The sequence below is a fragment of the Syzygium oleosum genome, unplaced genomic scaffold, assembly GCF_021117445.2.
Source record: "Syzygium oleosum isolate NSW1041296 unplaced genomic scaffold, Sole_v2.1 Sole_v2.09, whole genome shotgun sequence".
Classification (NCBI taxonomy): domain Eukaryota; kingdom Viridiplantae; phylum Streptophyta; class Magnoliopsida; order Myrtales; family Myrtaceae; genus Syzygium; species Syzygium oleosum.
In genome coordinates this window covers 4,871,130-4,886,927 of record NW_026607493.1, presented here as the reverse complement: position 1 = coordinate 4,886,927, position 15,798 = coordinate 4,871,130, and the positions used below count along the sequence as shown (strand labels likewise).

Genomic DNA, 15,798 nt, shown 5'->3' with positions numbered 1-15,798 from the left:
GTGTACTCTGTGTGGAGTGATATCCATTCGTTGTTTGTTATGTTGGATTTTGTGCTACGTATTGGTTTTATTTGAAATACTTCGAATAACGTCGGAAGATTTAGTAGATCTTTGTGCTTCCTCTGGAATGCCTAAAAACTCTGCAGACTTGGCGAAATCAACAGAAGATCTAATCCCTGATGAAATTAGGAACCTTTGCAATGAATCGTTATATAACTAACCCTATATCGAAGGCAAGACACAGATTTTCAGTGAAAGTGCTCCATATAAGAAGGCGATATGAAAATGGATCAGGAACACAAAAAAAAAAAGGGTAAGGATGACGACCATGTGTCCTAAGAAAGAGGGATGAAAAACAAGTATCACTGAGCCATTTTTTTTTGTCAAAATCACGAAGCCATTTGGATGGTATAAATCTTCGCTATTTCTCTCGACAAATGTGTCGAAATCTTAGAATGTCGGAAATCTGGACACTGACCAAATAAGGAAAAATTGTCTAAAAAAATCTTAAATCTATTGCACTTTTGCTAATTCAATACAAAAACTTTTCACTTTTTGCTAATTGAGTTAATCCGGCCAATTTAACCTTTCAATTTGTGGACATTAGCGTCCATCCGGTCACATTTGACGTGACAATTTTTTAATAATATTTTGATGTTTTTTTGAATTTTGAATTATTTTTCTTTCTTTTCTTTTCTTCTTCCAAGTCCCGGCCATTGCCCAAATGCCAACGAGCAACGGTCGGCCGGGCCTCCCCTATGACCGGCGAGGGTCAGTTGGCAACTCTCACCAGACTTGGAAGAAGAAAAAGAAAAAGAAAGAAAAAAATATTAATAATTTAATATTTTTTTTGAATTTTTTGAATTATTTTTTTTTCTTTTTCTTCTTCCAAGTTGCGGCCCTCGCTAGGTTTGGGTGAGGGCCGCAACCCTCGCCCGCAACCGGCGAGGGCCGCGAGGCAATTGGCAAAATTATAAAATTTAGAACCAATTGATAAAAGTACAATAAATTAAAAGTTTTTGGACAATTTTTCCAACTAATTAATTGGTCGCAGAGCAAAACAGCCTAAAGTGCATTCTCGCCATACTTGGAAGAAGAAAAAAAAAAAGAAAGTAAAGAAAAGAAAAGAAAAGAAAAGAAAAGAAAAAGAATAAAAATTTCGAAAAAATATTAAAATATTATTAAAAATTATCACAAGTAGCAGGTGGGTTAGTAGGCTGTTCCACATGAAGACAAATCATACTTTGTTTAGAAAAAATTGGCTAACCGGCTCCATTTATTTTGCGAAAATTACTTTTCAAGAAAGCACATTAAATATTTTAAGGTTTGGATCCCTAGAAAATTAACAAAATGTTTTATGTACACTGGTTAATTCAGGCAAATTATTTTCTCTTTAAAAAAAATCATTTGGCAAATATCTAAACGGCACTTTGAGAAACTCGAACTTGACAAAAATCCTAATGCAATTCTGATTCATGATTTTTTGGACAATTTTTCCAACCAATTAATTGGTCGCAAAGCAGAACAGCCTAAAGTGCATTCTTTGTTGGATGGAGAGACTTGGAGAAATGATGCGGATAAGGAAGTAAACCGAGACGGAACGGTGAAGGCCAAACAAAGCGTCAAACTAGACTACAAACGCCAAGTGTATTCAGAGATCTCGGTTTTATGCGTAATGACACGGAAACTAGGAAACCAAAAAGTAGCAGGTGGGTTAGTAGGATGTTCCACAGGCATTGGGGTCCCGTGCCCAGCCTCGATGGACCCATGCCTGGCCTTTGTGGACTTGGGTGCGGTTGTTGGGGATCCAAGCATGGACACTAGCACCTCAACCCCAGCCTTAATGGACAAGGGCTCGAGTGTCGGGGAACCGAGGCCGACCTCTATGGGCTTCTTGGGCACTAGGGTCCCGCGCTCGTCTTTTGTGGACCAAGGCTAGGCTGCTAGAGATCTGAGCACAAGCATTGGGGCCTCGGGCTCAACCTCTAGATTTGGGACTGGTGCCTATACTCTTGCTCGGGACCCAAGTGCTTGTGCTTGGATCCCCGACGCTCAAGTTGGGGTCCATCGAGGCTGGACTGGGATCCCGGTATCCGTGCTTAGTTCTTTGGTTGCCCACGGCAAGTTACTAGTGCTAGAATAGTGTATTTGTAATTAGAAAAATCAAATCAGATTTTCCTTTTCAAATGGCAGAAAATATTTTTCGATTCTTTTTTAGGTTTTAACCAAACACTGAAAAATATTGACGTTGTCCTAGAATGTAGTTTCCAAAACGTAACAATTTCTGTGAAACAAAAGGAGCAAAAAAGTGTCTATTTGTACGATTCCTCCAAAGCAATATATCTAATGTTGGATATCCATCTCTTTTCCATCAACGGAAATGGTACTCAGGTGCTCCAACTCACCAACCATACCCCAACATCCATTTTCATAACACCAAATTCGCTATAGAGGAAAATCATCTGACGTAATAAATCAATTACTTATCATAGTCCTAATGAAATGATTGGTTTCTTTTATACTACTTGAAGAGTTGTTGATTATAAAACTCATAGGACTTCCCGTCTTGGTTAATTTGGCCAACCGAAGCACCTGTTTCCTGTCCTTTACTAGACTAGCTTCTCATATAAATTCCCAATCACACATTGCCCAACACCATCAAACCCCAACCCCAGCCCCAGGCATTGTCTATCCTGATTTCTAGCAGAAATCCTGTAATATCGTTGAGATCATATGGCACCGAAGAATATGAAGATCCTGGGCCTAGCGCTCCTCACAGTCCTCGCGGCGTCGCTCGCCCAGTTGGGCTCGGCGCAGTCGACGTCGGGCTGCACGCCGATGCTGATGACGCTGACCCCATGCCTCAACTACGTCACGGGGAACTCCTCCGCGCCCTCCTCCACCTGCTGCTCGACGCTTGGCTCCATCGTCCAGTCGCGGCCGCAGTGCCTCTGCCTGCTCCTAAACGGCGCCGGGTCGTCGCTCCGCTACAACATCAACCAGACGCTCGCCCTTGCGCTTCCCGGCGCGTGCAGCGTGAAGACACCATCGCCGAGCCTATGCAACGGTAATAACCTGACTAAAAAAAAGTATTAATCTTTGTGTTTTGGACATGATTTTAGGGTGATGTCTTAATTTACAATGCTAATTGAACCCATATATCCAGCACTGTCTCCATCAAGTGCTCCAACAACAAGTACTTCTGCAGACAACAACGCACCTGTTGCCCCAGCAGCAGCATCAACCCCAACTATTCCTTCCGGTAATAATTTCACTAGTTTCACACTTCTATTGCAACAATAATTCGGCAGTAAAATTAAAATTTAAGTGTAAAATGTTGGGGTTTTGCCCCGCTAAAATAAATTATGACTGATAAATGTTTTTCTTTTGGTTTAATCAAATGAAAAATCAGGGTCAAAGACTACACCTACCACAAGTGGAAGCAAAAGCATTGCAGTGTCTCTTGGCTCTCCGATCTTCGCCCTCGTTTTGGCGTTATTAGGATCAAATCCTCTCAAATTCTAGGATGAGAAATTTCATTTGATACGGCTGTGTCCTTCGTAATTTTCAGCCTGTGGAGTGAGAGTTTTGGGTTCCATGTTTTGTCCCGTACGTATTGTTAATTTGGTGCCGTGGACCGTAATTGAATTAGATTGTGGTGTGTACTTTATTGCTATGTTAAATCATGTTAGTTTCCTCTGGAAAATCCGAGAAGCAAAAAGACAGAACAGATATCTTTTAATAATAAAATTATAGAGAGTGATAGATAAATGAGATTACGAAGCAATTTATTGTGTTTCGGCTCTTCACTAGCCCAATAACAAGGTTGAAATCCACTGATGCAATACTTTAAGCCTTTCTTAACATGCAAAGATCAAGTTTCCTCTCCACGAGGGATTGTAACTCGCTTCACAAGTACATTCACTCGCTCTACGATCAAAGCACTACTTTATAATGATTACACCAACATTCTTTTAGACAATACAATCAGATTCCAACAGTTTTTTTACTCAGAGAATAAGCAGAATGAGTAAAAACAAGTTCGAGAGCGTTTTGAGATCCCCTCGGTCACCTTCAACTCTCACTTTGTCACGTACATGTAGGCCTCCAAGCTTGCCCAGCACGTTGGAGACTTCAAATAGGTTCAAGAAGCCATTGCACAGACTGTTTTTAGATTAAAACATCTACGTGAAGATAACTAATGAACCTTGCCCAAAGTAGACCAATTTCCTTTTGCGAACTACCCTTACACCTCTTCTACTTAGCCAAAAATCGCAAATCCCTTTGGGTTTCTTTAGAACGTTTCTTTGTGGGTTTCGAGGCCTGAAGTTGGCTCCAAAGCACTATTTTGAATTTGAATCAAATGGATTTAGAGTTGGTTCTTTAATCCAGGTACGCGAAGTATTATCCACTTCTTGTGGAGCTTGAACTTTCTCTATAGAATGCGGTCCATCCAGACTTGATGATTTTACCAAATCCCAAACTACGCACTTTTTGTGAAGTCCTTCCAAGTATAAAGACGTACCCATGTTATACAAGTTGTTCTCCGTCTATTTGATCCGTCCAAGCTCACCAATGATCCCATGCCCCTCGCTTTGTTCACCAAAATCAAATGGTCCTTCCAACTCTATCACTTTCCACTCGTTAACTTGTTCTCTATTTGCAAAGTAAGAAAGCTCTTCATTAGCGTAGACGTCCTGTTATCACCATCATCTGCATACGAACTTGTATACGTAGAGGATGTTTTGTCAATATACTTAAATACACTTATTAGTTCACATAAAATGTTTTGTCATCTTCAAAATGCAGAAGGAGTTGTCCCGATAAAGTGAATTCCCCATTTAGGCGCCATTAAAAGGTAGGATGAATCCGTTTGTTGCATTTAAGACAGTACTGGATAAAAAAGATTGTTTGGAGTGTACTACGGTTCACCATACAATCACTGCAATTACCTTCCTAATTTTGGGTTAAGTTACGGGAACACTCCTTCGGTGGAAAAACCTCGTTGGAGGTTTGTTAGAACCTATTAAATATATGTAATCTATCAACTTATATTTCGGTTATTTATGGCATTATCTCTCGGGCAGAATTAAGGCAAGCCTCTTGGAAATTCTATGCTCCTTCAAGAGATAAATGAATTCCCAGGTCCTTGTTGTTTATCTCTTTATACTCAACCCGATCTTACTATATTCGAATTTTATTTTGTCCGCAGTTAGCATAAAATATAGTTTACACGAGCTGTCTTGAATGTAAAACATATGCATATTTGGTCTCCATTTGGGGAAGCAGAATCAATCATGTTAAATTAAACATATAAAAATTCATAATATTTGTGCTGAAGATTCAGAGGTCTTTGACTATATTCACATAACTAACATTTAGGCCACCCAAAGCACCAAAACTAGCAATTATGACTATTGATTGCTAAATCTCTCTACATCAATTTTTTTCATTTTTTAATATCATATTTGACATCAATCATCCAAATCCACCAACAATCAGCACCATTAGGAGTCTAGGACACATCTGGGCATGAGCCTTGCTGTACGGTGGACAAATATTTATGCTAACAAGAACAGATCATTTTGAGACTATCCATTCGCAAGTTCTACGTAAAGATCCCCCACAAATAAAATGAACGAGTTGATGCCTTTTGTAATCTTTTCGATGACATAAATGTCTTTGTTCAAGGAAATTTGGCCACCTGAAGGCACCAATTCTGAAAGAATATGGACTAATGGAAAGCTAGAAGAAAGAATAGAAGGATAAAATTATGTATATTGCTTTCTCATGTATAAACTGAAAGAGTACATACCTATTTATAGTACACAGAGCAAACTAAACTTGGAAAAGAATATACAAAAAGGAGGAAAGAATAATTTCCCGATGTACAATATCCCAATAAATCAATTAAGGACAATCAAATCAATCTATGTCTTGGATGATATCTTCACCATATCAATTAAGGAACAAAGGTATCTCCAACACTCCCCCCTCAAGCTGGTGGCTTGTATACATCAAGAACACCTAGCTTGCTTAGTAGATACCTGTGTTGCCTCTGACATAAAGGCTTAGTGAAGATATCCGCAGGTTGTTCTGTAGTTCTTATTCCCATTGTCTTGATCACTCCATCCTGGATTTTGTCTCTGATGAAATGGCAATCAACTTCTATATGCTTTGTTCTTTCATGAAAAACTGGATTCACTGCCAATTTAAGTGCAGCATCGTTGTCACAAAATAGAGTTGTTGGTTCCTTTACCCATATACCAAGATCTCGAAGTAATCCTCTTATCCAGACAACTTCGCAGCTAGTCTTTGCCATTGCTCTATATTCTGCTTCAGCGGATGATAATGAAACAGTCGATTGTTTCTTTGTCTTCCATGAGAGTAGTGAGTTTCCTAGTTTGACGCAGAAACCCGTCACTGATTTTCTGCTCATAGGGCAAGTAGCATAATCTGTATCACAATATGCCGTCATTTCCATGTTGTTTTCCCGCGACAATAAAATGCCCAATCCAGGACACCCTTTTAGGTACTTCACTACTTTTAATGCAGCATTCATATGAGATTGTTTTGGATCATGCATGAATTGACTAAGAATTTGCACGGCATAGCATATATCAGGTCTGGTCATGGTGAGGTAGATGAGCTTTCCAACAAGTCTCTGGTATGCTGATGGATTTTTGAGTAATGGGTCCTCATTCAATGGTGACAACTCTTTGTCATATTCGGCAGTTGTCAACTTGGCATTCTGCTCAATTGGAATGACAGTTGGTTTGGTACCGGATAGTCCTGCTTCTGATATAATTTCTAAGACAAATTTGCGCTGACTGAGACAAATTCCTTTATCTGATCGTGCAATTTCAATCCCGAGAAAATATTTGGGAGGTCCCAAATCTTTAATGTGAAAAGTAGAATGCAGGTACTTCTTAAATTCCGTGATTGCAGATTCATCATTCCCCATAATTAATATATCATCAACATATATTAGCAAGTAGATTGATGATGTACCTCGACTCCATGTGAATAAAGCATAATCGTGCCTTAACTGTTGGAACTTTGCAGCTGTGAGTGCATTTGTAAATTTTGCATACCACTGACGAGATGCCTGTTTGAGTCCATATAAGGATTTGCGGAGACGACATACTCGATTCTCCCCCTGTCTCCGTAATCCTGGTGGAAGATCCATATAAATTTCTTCTTCTAGATCCCCATGAAGGAAAGCATTATGAACATCCATCTGATGCAGAGGCCAATCACGAAGAGCAGCAATGGAAAGAAAAGAACGAACAGTGACTTCCTTGGCTACTGGGGAAAATGTCTCCTGATAATCGAAACCTTCTCTCTGTGTGAATCCCTTGGCCACTAGCCTAGCCTTATATCGTTCAACTGAACCATCTGCCTTGTATTTTATTTTGTACACCCATTTACACCCAATGGGTCGCCGGTGGGGTGGTAAGCTGACAAAATCCCAAGTCTTATTCTCCATGAGTGCTCGTATTTCGTCTGCCATGGCCTTTTGCCAACGAGGATCTTGAACAGCCTCGTTGTATGAGGATGGTTCATGTTCCTCAGATATTCTACTAATGTAGCATCGATGTTCTGGTGATAAACGAGCAAAGCTAATATAAAAGGAGATAGGATAGCGTGTACCAGATGATTTTGAGGCAGAACAAATATAGTCCTTTGTCCATGTAGGTGGTCGCGTTGTGCGACTTGAACGTCGAGGTGCTGCAGCGTCAGGCTGATTGGGTGGCGGATGAGAATCATTATGTAGAGGACTTGATGGAGAAGCCATAGAATCTTCTGATAAAGTTGACGTTGCACCATTCATTTCTAATGATGCAGGAGGCGCCATATGGGGAACCATAATAAGCTGTGAGGGTGATAAATCTTCCTCATTTAAAAAAAGATGCAGATTGCCAGTGTCTTCCGGTCTTCTTTTTGAAGGTTTTTCTTCTTTGAAAGGGAAAATGTCTTCATGAAAAATAACATCCCTACTAACAAAAAATCTTCCGGTTGATGGATCAAGAACCAAATATCCCTTCTGAAGAGTAGGGTATCCCATAAATATGCACTTAATGGCACGGGGACCCAATTTGTCCCGAGGGCCCACAGTAGATACATAACATAAGCATCCAAAGACACGTAGGTGACGGATATCCGGTTTTTTGCCAAAGAGCAATTCAAAAGGGGTTTGTCCATTTAGGATCCGAGATGGCATTCGATTGATTAAGTAAGTTGCTGTGACCACACAGTCTCCCCAGAACGTTTCAGGAATGGAAGCTTGATATTTGAGGGCACGAGCCACCTCTAAAAGATGACGATGTTTTCTCTCGACTATCCCATTTTGCTGAGGTGTGTAGACACAGGAACTTTCATGAAGAATGCCATTCAAGATGAAAAGAGATGAACATTCATGATTGAAAAACTCACGGGCATTGTCAGCACGAATTCGTTGGACGGTTCTACGAAACTGATTCTTGATCAAAGCAAGAAAATTTTTAAGGTGGCGAAGAACTTGGGTTTTGGATTGCATAAGGAAAACCCATGTTGCACGTGTATAGTCATCCACAATGGTAAGAAAGAATCGAGACCCATCACGATGTGGTGTGTGGTATGGCCCCCAAATGTCCATATGTAACAAATCAAAGGCATTATTAGCACGTGATGTGCTTTGAGTGAATGGTAATCGCGATTGTTTTGCTAGTGGACAAATAGAGCATTTGGGGTGAGGAAAAGAAGCACTGTGACCAAGACGTTGATGAAATAAAGAGACATTTTTATTAGCATTGGCACTACACAATGTGCCCTTATTCAAGCAAAGATGCAAAAAATCAGAATTTTTGGGCGATGTGACCCAAAAATAAAATCCATCATGATTTTTACCCAAGCCCATCAGTTTCCCAGTCGAAAGGGCCTGAAAAAAACAGACATCCGAATCAAAGAAGATCCGACAGGAGTTGTCCTTACAAAGTTTGGAAACTGAAATAAGATTGAATTGAAACTCGGGAATGAGGAGAACATTTTTCAGTGTAATGGATGGATTAAGATGGACGTTTCCATTTGGGAGACGAACTGAAGTATTATGAGAGGATTTCTGGATATGGGAAAGGAAACGTTCATCACAGACTATATGGTCACTAGCACCTGAATCAATAATCCATACTTCAGACGAAATAGAGCTCATTAAGCAATAGGATATACCTGCATAACTAGCCATTTTGTCTTGGGTGCCCAGCTGGCTTAGAGCTTTCATAATCTGTTGGAATTGATCGTGATTGATAGGTTGGTTAACCTTGGCATTTGCTGCAACTGAAAAATCTCGATCTTTCCTTTCTTTGTCTCCTGGCTTCCCATGTAATTTCCAACAATTTTCTTTTGTATGATAAGGACGTTTGCAGAAATCGCAAAATTTACCTTTTCCTTTGTTGGAATTTTGGCCATTGGATCTAGAAGACGTGGCCTCTCGGCCGTTAGATGCTTTCCACGCAGGTACTGACGTGGCATGATATGCGCCGTCTGATTTGGGCGCGGCCAGGATGAAAGATGAGCCGTCTGATCGCGTTGTGCGCCCTGGACCGTCCGATCTTGGGGACACGATTAAATCGTGTCCATTCAATCTAAATGAAGAGACAGTGTCTTCTTCTTCTTCATTCAGCAACCCTAGCGCCGTGTTTGAGCGAGGAAGACCTCCACGGCCAGACTTCCACGCGGCGCGCCGTTGCTCCGGCGTCGCCTTTGCCGCAAGAACAACATGGTCGCCGGCCTTCAGGTACTCCGTGGACGCCAAACGTTGGGATTCTTCTTGCACGGCGAGTTGATAAATTCGTCCGAGTGAGGGTACCGGCTCCATGGCGAGAATTTGACTCCGAAAAGGTAAATAACTCTCGTTTAGTATGAGTAAGAATCTGGTTACCTTCTCCCGTTCCTTGATTGCTCGGTATTGAGTTAGTGTAGCCTCCGGTCCTTCAAGTTTCTCTTCTGCCATTTCGAGTTGGGCCTCCTTCTGGCCCACTATTTTCCACAGAGCCCGTCTGAACTGGGCTTGGTGAAGTCGTCGGACCGTGAACGGTCTGGGTCTGGACGGATTGGCCCTGAATGGACTGGATTTGGACAGGAACCCATTGGACGTATGTGCCCGGAGGAAATTGCCCTGTTTGGGGTTGAACCAGATCTGGTCGTGTATTCTGCCCTTCCTCCATTTGGTTTTCTTCGGTGATACGGGATGTATCTAGACGTGGATCCGAAGGAGGGTCATTTGAGGAGTTTTCAGGGTCGTTTAATGAACCAGACTTCGAATTCTGATTCCTGGGCATTTTTTCTTTTGCAGGCAAAAGAGCGATTTGCGGAAGCTTATTTCAAGTGCTCTGATACCATGAAAGAATATGGACTAATGGAAAGCTAGAAGAAAGAATAGAGGGATAAAATTATGTATATTGCTTTCTCATGTATAAACTGAAAGAGTACATACCTATTTATAGTACACAGAGCAAACTAAACTTGGAAAAGAATATACAAAAAGGAGGAAAGAATAATTTCCCGATGTACAATATCCCAATAAATCAATTAAGGACAATCAAATCAATCTATGTCTTGGATGATATCTTCACCATATCAATTAAGGAACAAAGGTATCTCCAACAAATTCTACTAGTCTGTACTGATACTTTTCCTGTATAAATCCCTCCACACATCTTATCCTTCACAAAAGCAATCAAGATCAAGTCCAAAAGAAACAAAAACAATTTGTGGGCATCGTTTCATTCCCTTTTGCTGAATCAAATTACTTCATAACGATATGGCTTTGAAGAGAATGCAGATGGGTCTCATGGCGGCTGTTCTCGTGGCATTTCTTGCTCATCCGAGCTCAGCATAGTCCACATCTGGTTGCACCACAGTGCTGATGACATTGACCACGTGTTTGAGCTATGTCTCGGGGAATTCCTCCATGCCGTCTTCCACTTGTTGCTTGACCCTCAACTCAGTCGTCCAGTCGCAGCCGCAGTGCCTCCGCTTGCTGGTCAATGGCGGCACGTCGTCGGTCGGGTACAACATCAATCAGACCCTTGCTCTGGGTCTCCCCGGCGCTTGCAGCGTGAAGACCCCATCGGTTAGCCTCTGCAAGGGTACGGTCTAAATCAATCATTTTGCATGTGAATAGTGATTAGTTGTTGGAGTTATTCTAATATCTGATACTTATGATAGAATCAACCAATTGATGATTCGTTCGCTAAAAATGACCTTACATTTTTCAGCAATCACTCCATCAAGTCCTCCTACAATAAGTTCTCCTGCAGATTCTTCAGACAACACACCAGCGACTCCAACAGCATCCTCAACCCCAACCATTCCCTCAGGTATGAATAAAATTGTCCTCTTAACGAAATGGCGACACTTTACAAGCTCTGTCACTGATTCTTTTTGTCCTTTCCATATTTTAAAGAAATTGTAGTAACTTATTGGTGGGGTTTGATGCTACGCCTGCTGCAACCAGTGCGAGCGGGAGCATCAAAGCGTCCTTTGGATCTCTTGCGTTTGCGCTCTTGCTGGTTTCATTTGGATCAAACCTTCTCAAGTCCTAAGAGAGAGTGAAAGAGATTTGGCACGTGCTCACTTTCTGTCATTTGTACTTGAGTGTTCTGTTTGTGGGTACTTGTGATATCCATTTATTGTTTGTTTTATTGGATTTTGTGCTATGCATTGGTTTTATTTGTGCTATTTCGATCTGTGTCTGAATATTTAAGAGCTTTGTGCTTCCTCTGGTATGCCTAAAACTCTAAAGACATTTTTGTCGAAATCAACAGATGATCTACCCCTGATCAAGTAGTAGATCTTAGTAGAAACCTTTATGATAAATCGTTACATAAGCAACTCCTATATCGAATGAGAGAGAGAGATTTTCAGTGAAAGTGCTTCATAGAAGTAACGATATGAAAATGGATCATAATTACGAAAAAGGAAAGGATGACAACGATGTGTCCAATGAAAGAGGGATGAAAAATAAGTATCACGAAGCCATTTGAAGGGTATGAATCTTTGCGACAAATGTGTAGAAACCTTAAAATGTCAGAAATGTGGATACTACCTAATTAATTGGTCGTGGAGCAGAGCGCCTGTGCGTAAAGTATTGGAGGAAAACTACCTTGACGATGTACTCCTACGTAGGAACCGAACTCTAAACCTCCCGCATCATCATAGGCTTATCATGTGAAAAGATTGATGGAGGGGTAACAATATATATACTTTCTTCCAATGGTGGCGTGTCGTTGCTCTGTTACAATACGCGTCATACTCTTGCTCTCGTTCTTCCAGGCGCTTCTAATGTGAAGACACCACCGGTTAGGCGATGTGACGGTGAAGGCCAAACAGAAGCATCGAACTGGATAAATTACCTCTGACCATCTCGATACCTTGATGAAGTTTTTGGGTCCATTCACTTACATTTTGAAGAACTGTGTATTATCAGTACTATGCGGTCCGCATATTTTTTGTATTTCGGCTCGTAACCGTTTTCTTGGCACTATAATTTTGCGCGCTCTTTTGATGAATAGCCAACCAAATGGAGCATTGGAGTTCAGAAATTTGTCGACGGCCTATGAGTTGCTCATTGATGGACCTGTAATTTCACCACCTAAAGCATGAATTGCCTCTGACAAGTCCTGCAGATTCTTCAGATAACTCGTCTAGTCTTCATTCCAGAGCATCCACCCAGAGCTGGCCCAGTATTAAACTTTAAGAAGACCCGTAGGCAACAAAAAAAAAAAGAGCCGAATTGCACGGACAATGTCAAGATATGAAGATGTGTACAGATGAAATCATCATCAACGGCTTGAATTTCAAGTATATCCAGATGTCGATATCCGAAGACTCCTTGCCGACCATGCATATATGAATTGAGATGGTAATCAGTTCGTCAAGGTTATATCTTGATTCTACTAGTAGCTTCTTGACTGTAACATAGACGATGCAAAGCAAAACGAGAAGCACACGTAAGAAGACGACTTTGTCGTTGGAAGAAGAATAAAGAATTTGCACAGTCCACCGTGCATGTAGTCTGGCTCACGAGAGCATCGAAGGAGTTGGTGACCCGCCACAATACCACCTGGCTTCACATCGTCCACAGTTTCCCATTTGACAATTAGAGTACACCAGCGAGAAAAATAACTTACGTAACGTTACACCAAGTTGTCTGAAATCTCGCTTTTCAAATAGAGAAGTTAAATCTTTTTTATCCTTTATATACATGATCCGCGAAGTCTTCCTGATCCACCCTACTCAATTCACCGACGATAATCCTAGTCCACAGCTACAATGACGGCCCCACGGTCTGCGATGCTTGTCATGGCGCTTGTTGCTGCGGTGGTGGCACTACTTTGGGCTGGAGCAGTGGCCCAGACGAGCTGCAGCAGCGCGTTGATAAGCCTGTCACCGTGCTTGAGCTTCATCACGGGCAACTCCTCGGCGCCGCCATCTTCAGCCTGCTGCACTCAGCTTGCGAGCGTCGTCAACTCGGAGCCGCTGTGCCTCTGTGAGGTCCTGAACGGGAGCGCCTCGGCTGCGCTGGGCGTGAACATCAATCAGACACAGGCGCAGAAGCTGCCTCCCGCTTGCAACGTCCAGACGCCGCCCACCAGCAGTTGCAATGGTAAGAACTAACGAGCAATACAAGTACACACATACATCGTAGGCTCGGAGTTTCCCTATCCAATGGGGGCTTTGCTCGTTATAAAGAAAAACATATACATCTGCACATAACTTATGTCAAGTTATATTCTCTAAGATTGTGCATCCCACTGATCTGCAGCTTTATCTCCGGCAAGGTCTCCGGTGGGATCGCCAAGTTCCACTCCCGGTACGTGTGCTTCTCTCTCTCTTTTATGATCAATATCTTTCATGGAAGATGCATAGGTAGAAAAAGGGAGTTTCACCTTTGGGATTTGTGTCTGGGTCTTATCCTAGTCGAAGACCATACTAATTTGTGCAAGCACGAGTGATCATATACAAGAGACCGAACACGGCCCTCCGACACCAGAGAGCCCCTCTATATGCGAACCCGAACGAGGCATCGCGTGACCAACTGATGCAGCATCACGCACCGCGTGGACACGCCGAACCACGTTTCTCGCGCCGCGGGACAACTAAATCTCTGTCGTTCTCCTCAAGAGTAGCGATGATGTTCCGAGATTACTCACACGTTTGCAAAATTACTGTGATCAGGTCGGATCTCATCAGATGGACGCAGCACCGACGTGAAATGGTCCCTGGTCCTCTTGACGCTCTTCATCGCATCGCACGAAGCCGTGATGCTCGTGCAGAACAACTTGGACCCAATATAAGCTCGTTCTTTGCATCTGTTTCTTTTCTCCATCGATGCCCTGTACACATGCACATAATTTGAATAGTATCGTAAAATAGAGAGGGGATCTACTCCTCCGTACACTCTGTTATTTCCCTCGTTTGATGAATAAAAGATGTTCCGGTGCTCCTAAGTAAATAAGAAATTTTAATTTTTGGTCCAGAAGAGGGGATCGTAGAAACCATTTTACGCTTATCACATCCGTCGTCTTCTTTATTGGAACTTATAACATCGATTTTCAACGTGAAAAAAAATGTAGCGCTGACATTTTTAGGTGATCGACATATATCGGTTACAATCTAGTCAAATTACTACCATGATTCGGTACGTAACAAGATGTATCGGGACATGTTTCCTATCACCTACGCGACATCAAACATCTTTCAAGAGACTCGAGGCATGACACTACTCGAAATGAGACATGTCCATGACCTATAGTTACAACGGAGCCAAATAAGCAACAAATCAAGCAACAATTAGCTAGGGCGCGATCCACATAATCAAGCTTCGTATATTTCTTCGTCTCCAATTTTGATCTCCCAATAGTATCGATACCGAGAATTACGGGAAGCATGCATGTCCATTGACTTTTGTAAATTGTTCAATCAGGTGTCTTTACTGTTTGCTTTTGTATTAGAGTGGTTCTTCCATCAAAATTGTGTGATGACGTGGTTGTTAAGGGCGTGCATGATAGCTATTATGTTTATCTGTTTTTTTATTTTTCTGTTCTCGGGAACAAGTTTGGAACAGAAAACCGTTTGGTAACGCAATTTTATTTTTCTATCTCCGGAACAAATTTTTAGTCTAGAAATAAGTTTGGAACAGAAATGAAAAGTAAAAAAAATTATACTTTTCTGTTTTTGGAACAAAAAGAGAATTAAAAATTTATCTTATCGCTCGCCCTCGCCTTCCACTTCCCATAGCCACCATAAATACGAAAAAAGAAAATTTGAAAAAATAAATAATTAGACGAGGCGACGTGCCGACGCAAGTTGTGTGACCCCACATCAGATTTGGCCTTAACACCCAACCTCGACCAAGTGGCGCTTGGGGTCGCTCGACCCTAAAGAGGACTCGCAATGGCTTGGTAGCTTTCACCGATACGTAGCCAGCGATGTCGCCCATTCTTCTCTCTTTTTCTCTCTCTTTTTGGGTACGATTTGTTTTCATGTATTTTCTAATAATTTCTCTGGTCAACACAATAGAGGCGTCGTTGTATCTGGCCAGCGCTCACGTGGCATTGACGTTTAGCCCACGCCAACACCTTCGTTTCTATTTTAATAGAAGGACCAAATTAAAACGAAAAATTTTATATACTTTAAGAACCCAATTGCGCAACAAAAGAATTTAGGGAACTAATCCAGAGACCTCGCCCATTTACCCCTTTAACCCGAACCAATTCGTTACTCAATTTGCTCAAATTATTTCTTAGGATTAGG

At 41.6% G+C, this 15,798-nt stretch overlaps 2 protein-coding genes, 2 long non-coding RNA genes and 1 pseudogene across 4 annotated transcripts; all 5 read left to right on the top strand.

Annotated features, from left to right (window-relative positions):
• The first annotated feature begins 2,669 nt into the window (after window positions 1-2,669).
• Window positions 2,670-3,525, top strand: LOC115673644 (non-specific lipid transfer protein GPI-anchored 5-like). The gene is made up of 3 exons (XM_030595862.2): window positions 2,670-3,067; window positions 3,167-3,262; window positions 3,413-3,525. The coding sequence occupies exons 1-3, from the start codon at window positions 2,734-2,736 to the stop codon at window positions 3,523-3,525; spliced, it is 543 nt and encodes a 180-aa protein (XP_030451722.1). The 5' UTR covers window positions 2,670-2,733.
• A 2,384-nt stretch (window positions 3,526-5,909) lies between these two features.
• LOC130138990 (uncharacterized) lies at window positions 5,910-7,488 on the top strand. Its single transcript, XR_008817236.1, has 2 exons — window positions 5,910-6,922; window positions 7,066-7,488. It is a non-coding gene; the product is annotated as an uncharacterized LOC130138990 (long non-coding RNA).
• A 2,162-nt stretch (window positions 7,489-9,650) lies between these two features.
• Window positions 9,651-10,546, top strand: LOC130139021 (uncharacterized). Its single transcript, XR_008817266.1, has 2 exons — window positions 9,651-9,879; window positions 10,334-10,546. It is a non-coding gene; the product is annotated as an uncharacterized LOC130139021 (long non-coding RNA).
• Window positions 10,547-10,801: 255 nt separating this feature from the next.
• Window positions 10,802-11,585, top strand: LOC115673708 (non-specific lipid transfer protein GPI-anchored 5-like; annotated as a pseudogene).
• Window positions 11,586-13,167: 1,582 nt separating this feature from the next.
• LOC115673709 (non-specific lipid transfer protein GPI-anchored 5-like) lies at window positions 13,168-14,480 on the top strand. Its single transcript, XM_030595958.2, has 3 exons — window positions 13,168-13,648; window positions 13,808-13,855; window positions 14,221-14,480. Exons 1-3 carry the CDS (start codon window positions 13,315-13,317, stop codon window positions 14,337-14,339), a joined length of 501 nt encoding a protein of 166 aa, XP_030451818.1. The 5' UTR covers window positions 13,168-13,314; the 3' UTR covers window positions 14,340-14,480.
• Window positions 14,481-15,798: the final 1,318 nt, after the last annotated feature.

Excerpts from the sequence above, each read along its gene's own strand:
- LOC115673644 (XM_030595862.2), top strand. The coding sequence starts at position 2,734 with ATGGCACCGAAGAATATGAAGATCCTGGGCCTAGCGCTCCTCACAGTC. Across the intron at positions 3,068-3,166 it reads ATCGCCGAGCCTATGCAACG|CACTGTCTCCATCAAGTGCT; the intron begins GTAATAACCTGA and ends CCATATATCCAG. Across the intron at positions 3,263-3,412 it reads AACCCCAACTATTCCTTCCG|GGTCAAAGACTACACCTACC; the intron begins GTAATAATTTCA and ends ATGAAAAATCAG.
- LOC115673709 (XM_030595958.2), top strand. The coding sequence starts at position 13,315 with ATGACGGCCCCACGGTCTGCGATGCTTGTCATGGCGCTTGTTGCTGCG. Across the intron at positions 13,649-13,807 it reads GCCCACCAGCAGTTGCAATG|CTTTATCTCCGGCAAGGTCT; the intron begins GTAAGAACTAAC and ends ACTGATCTGCAG. Across the intron at positions 13,856-14,220 it reads ATCGCCAAGTTCCACTCCCG|GTCGGATCTCATCAGATGGA; the intron begins GTACGTGTGCTT and ends TACTGTGATCAG.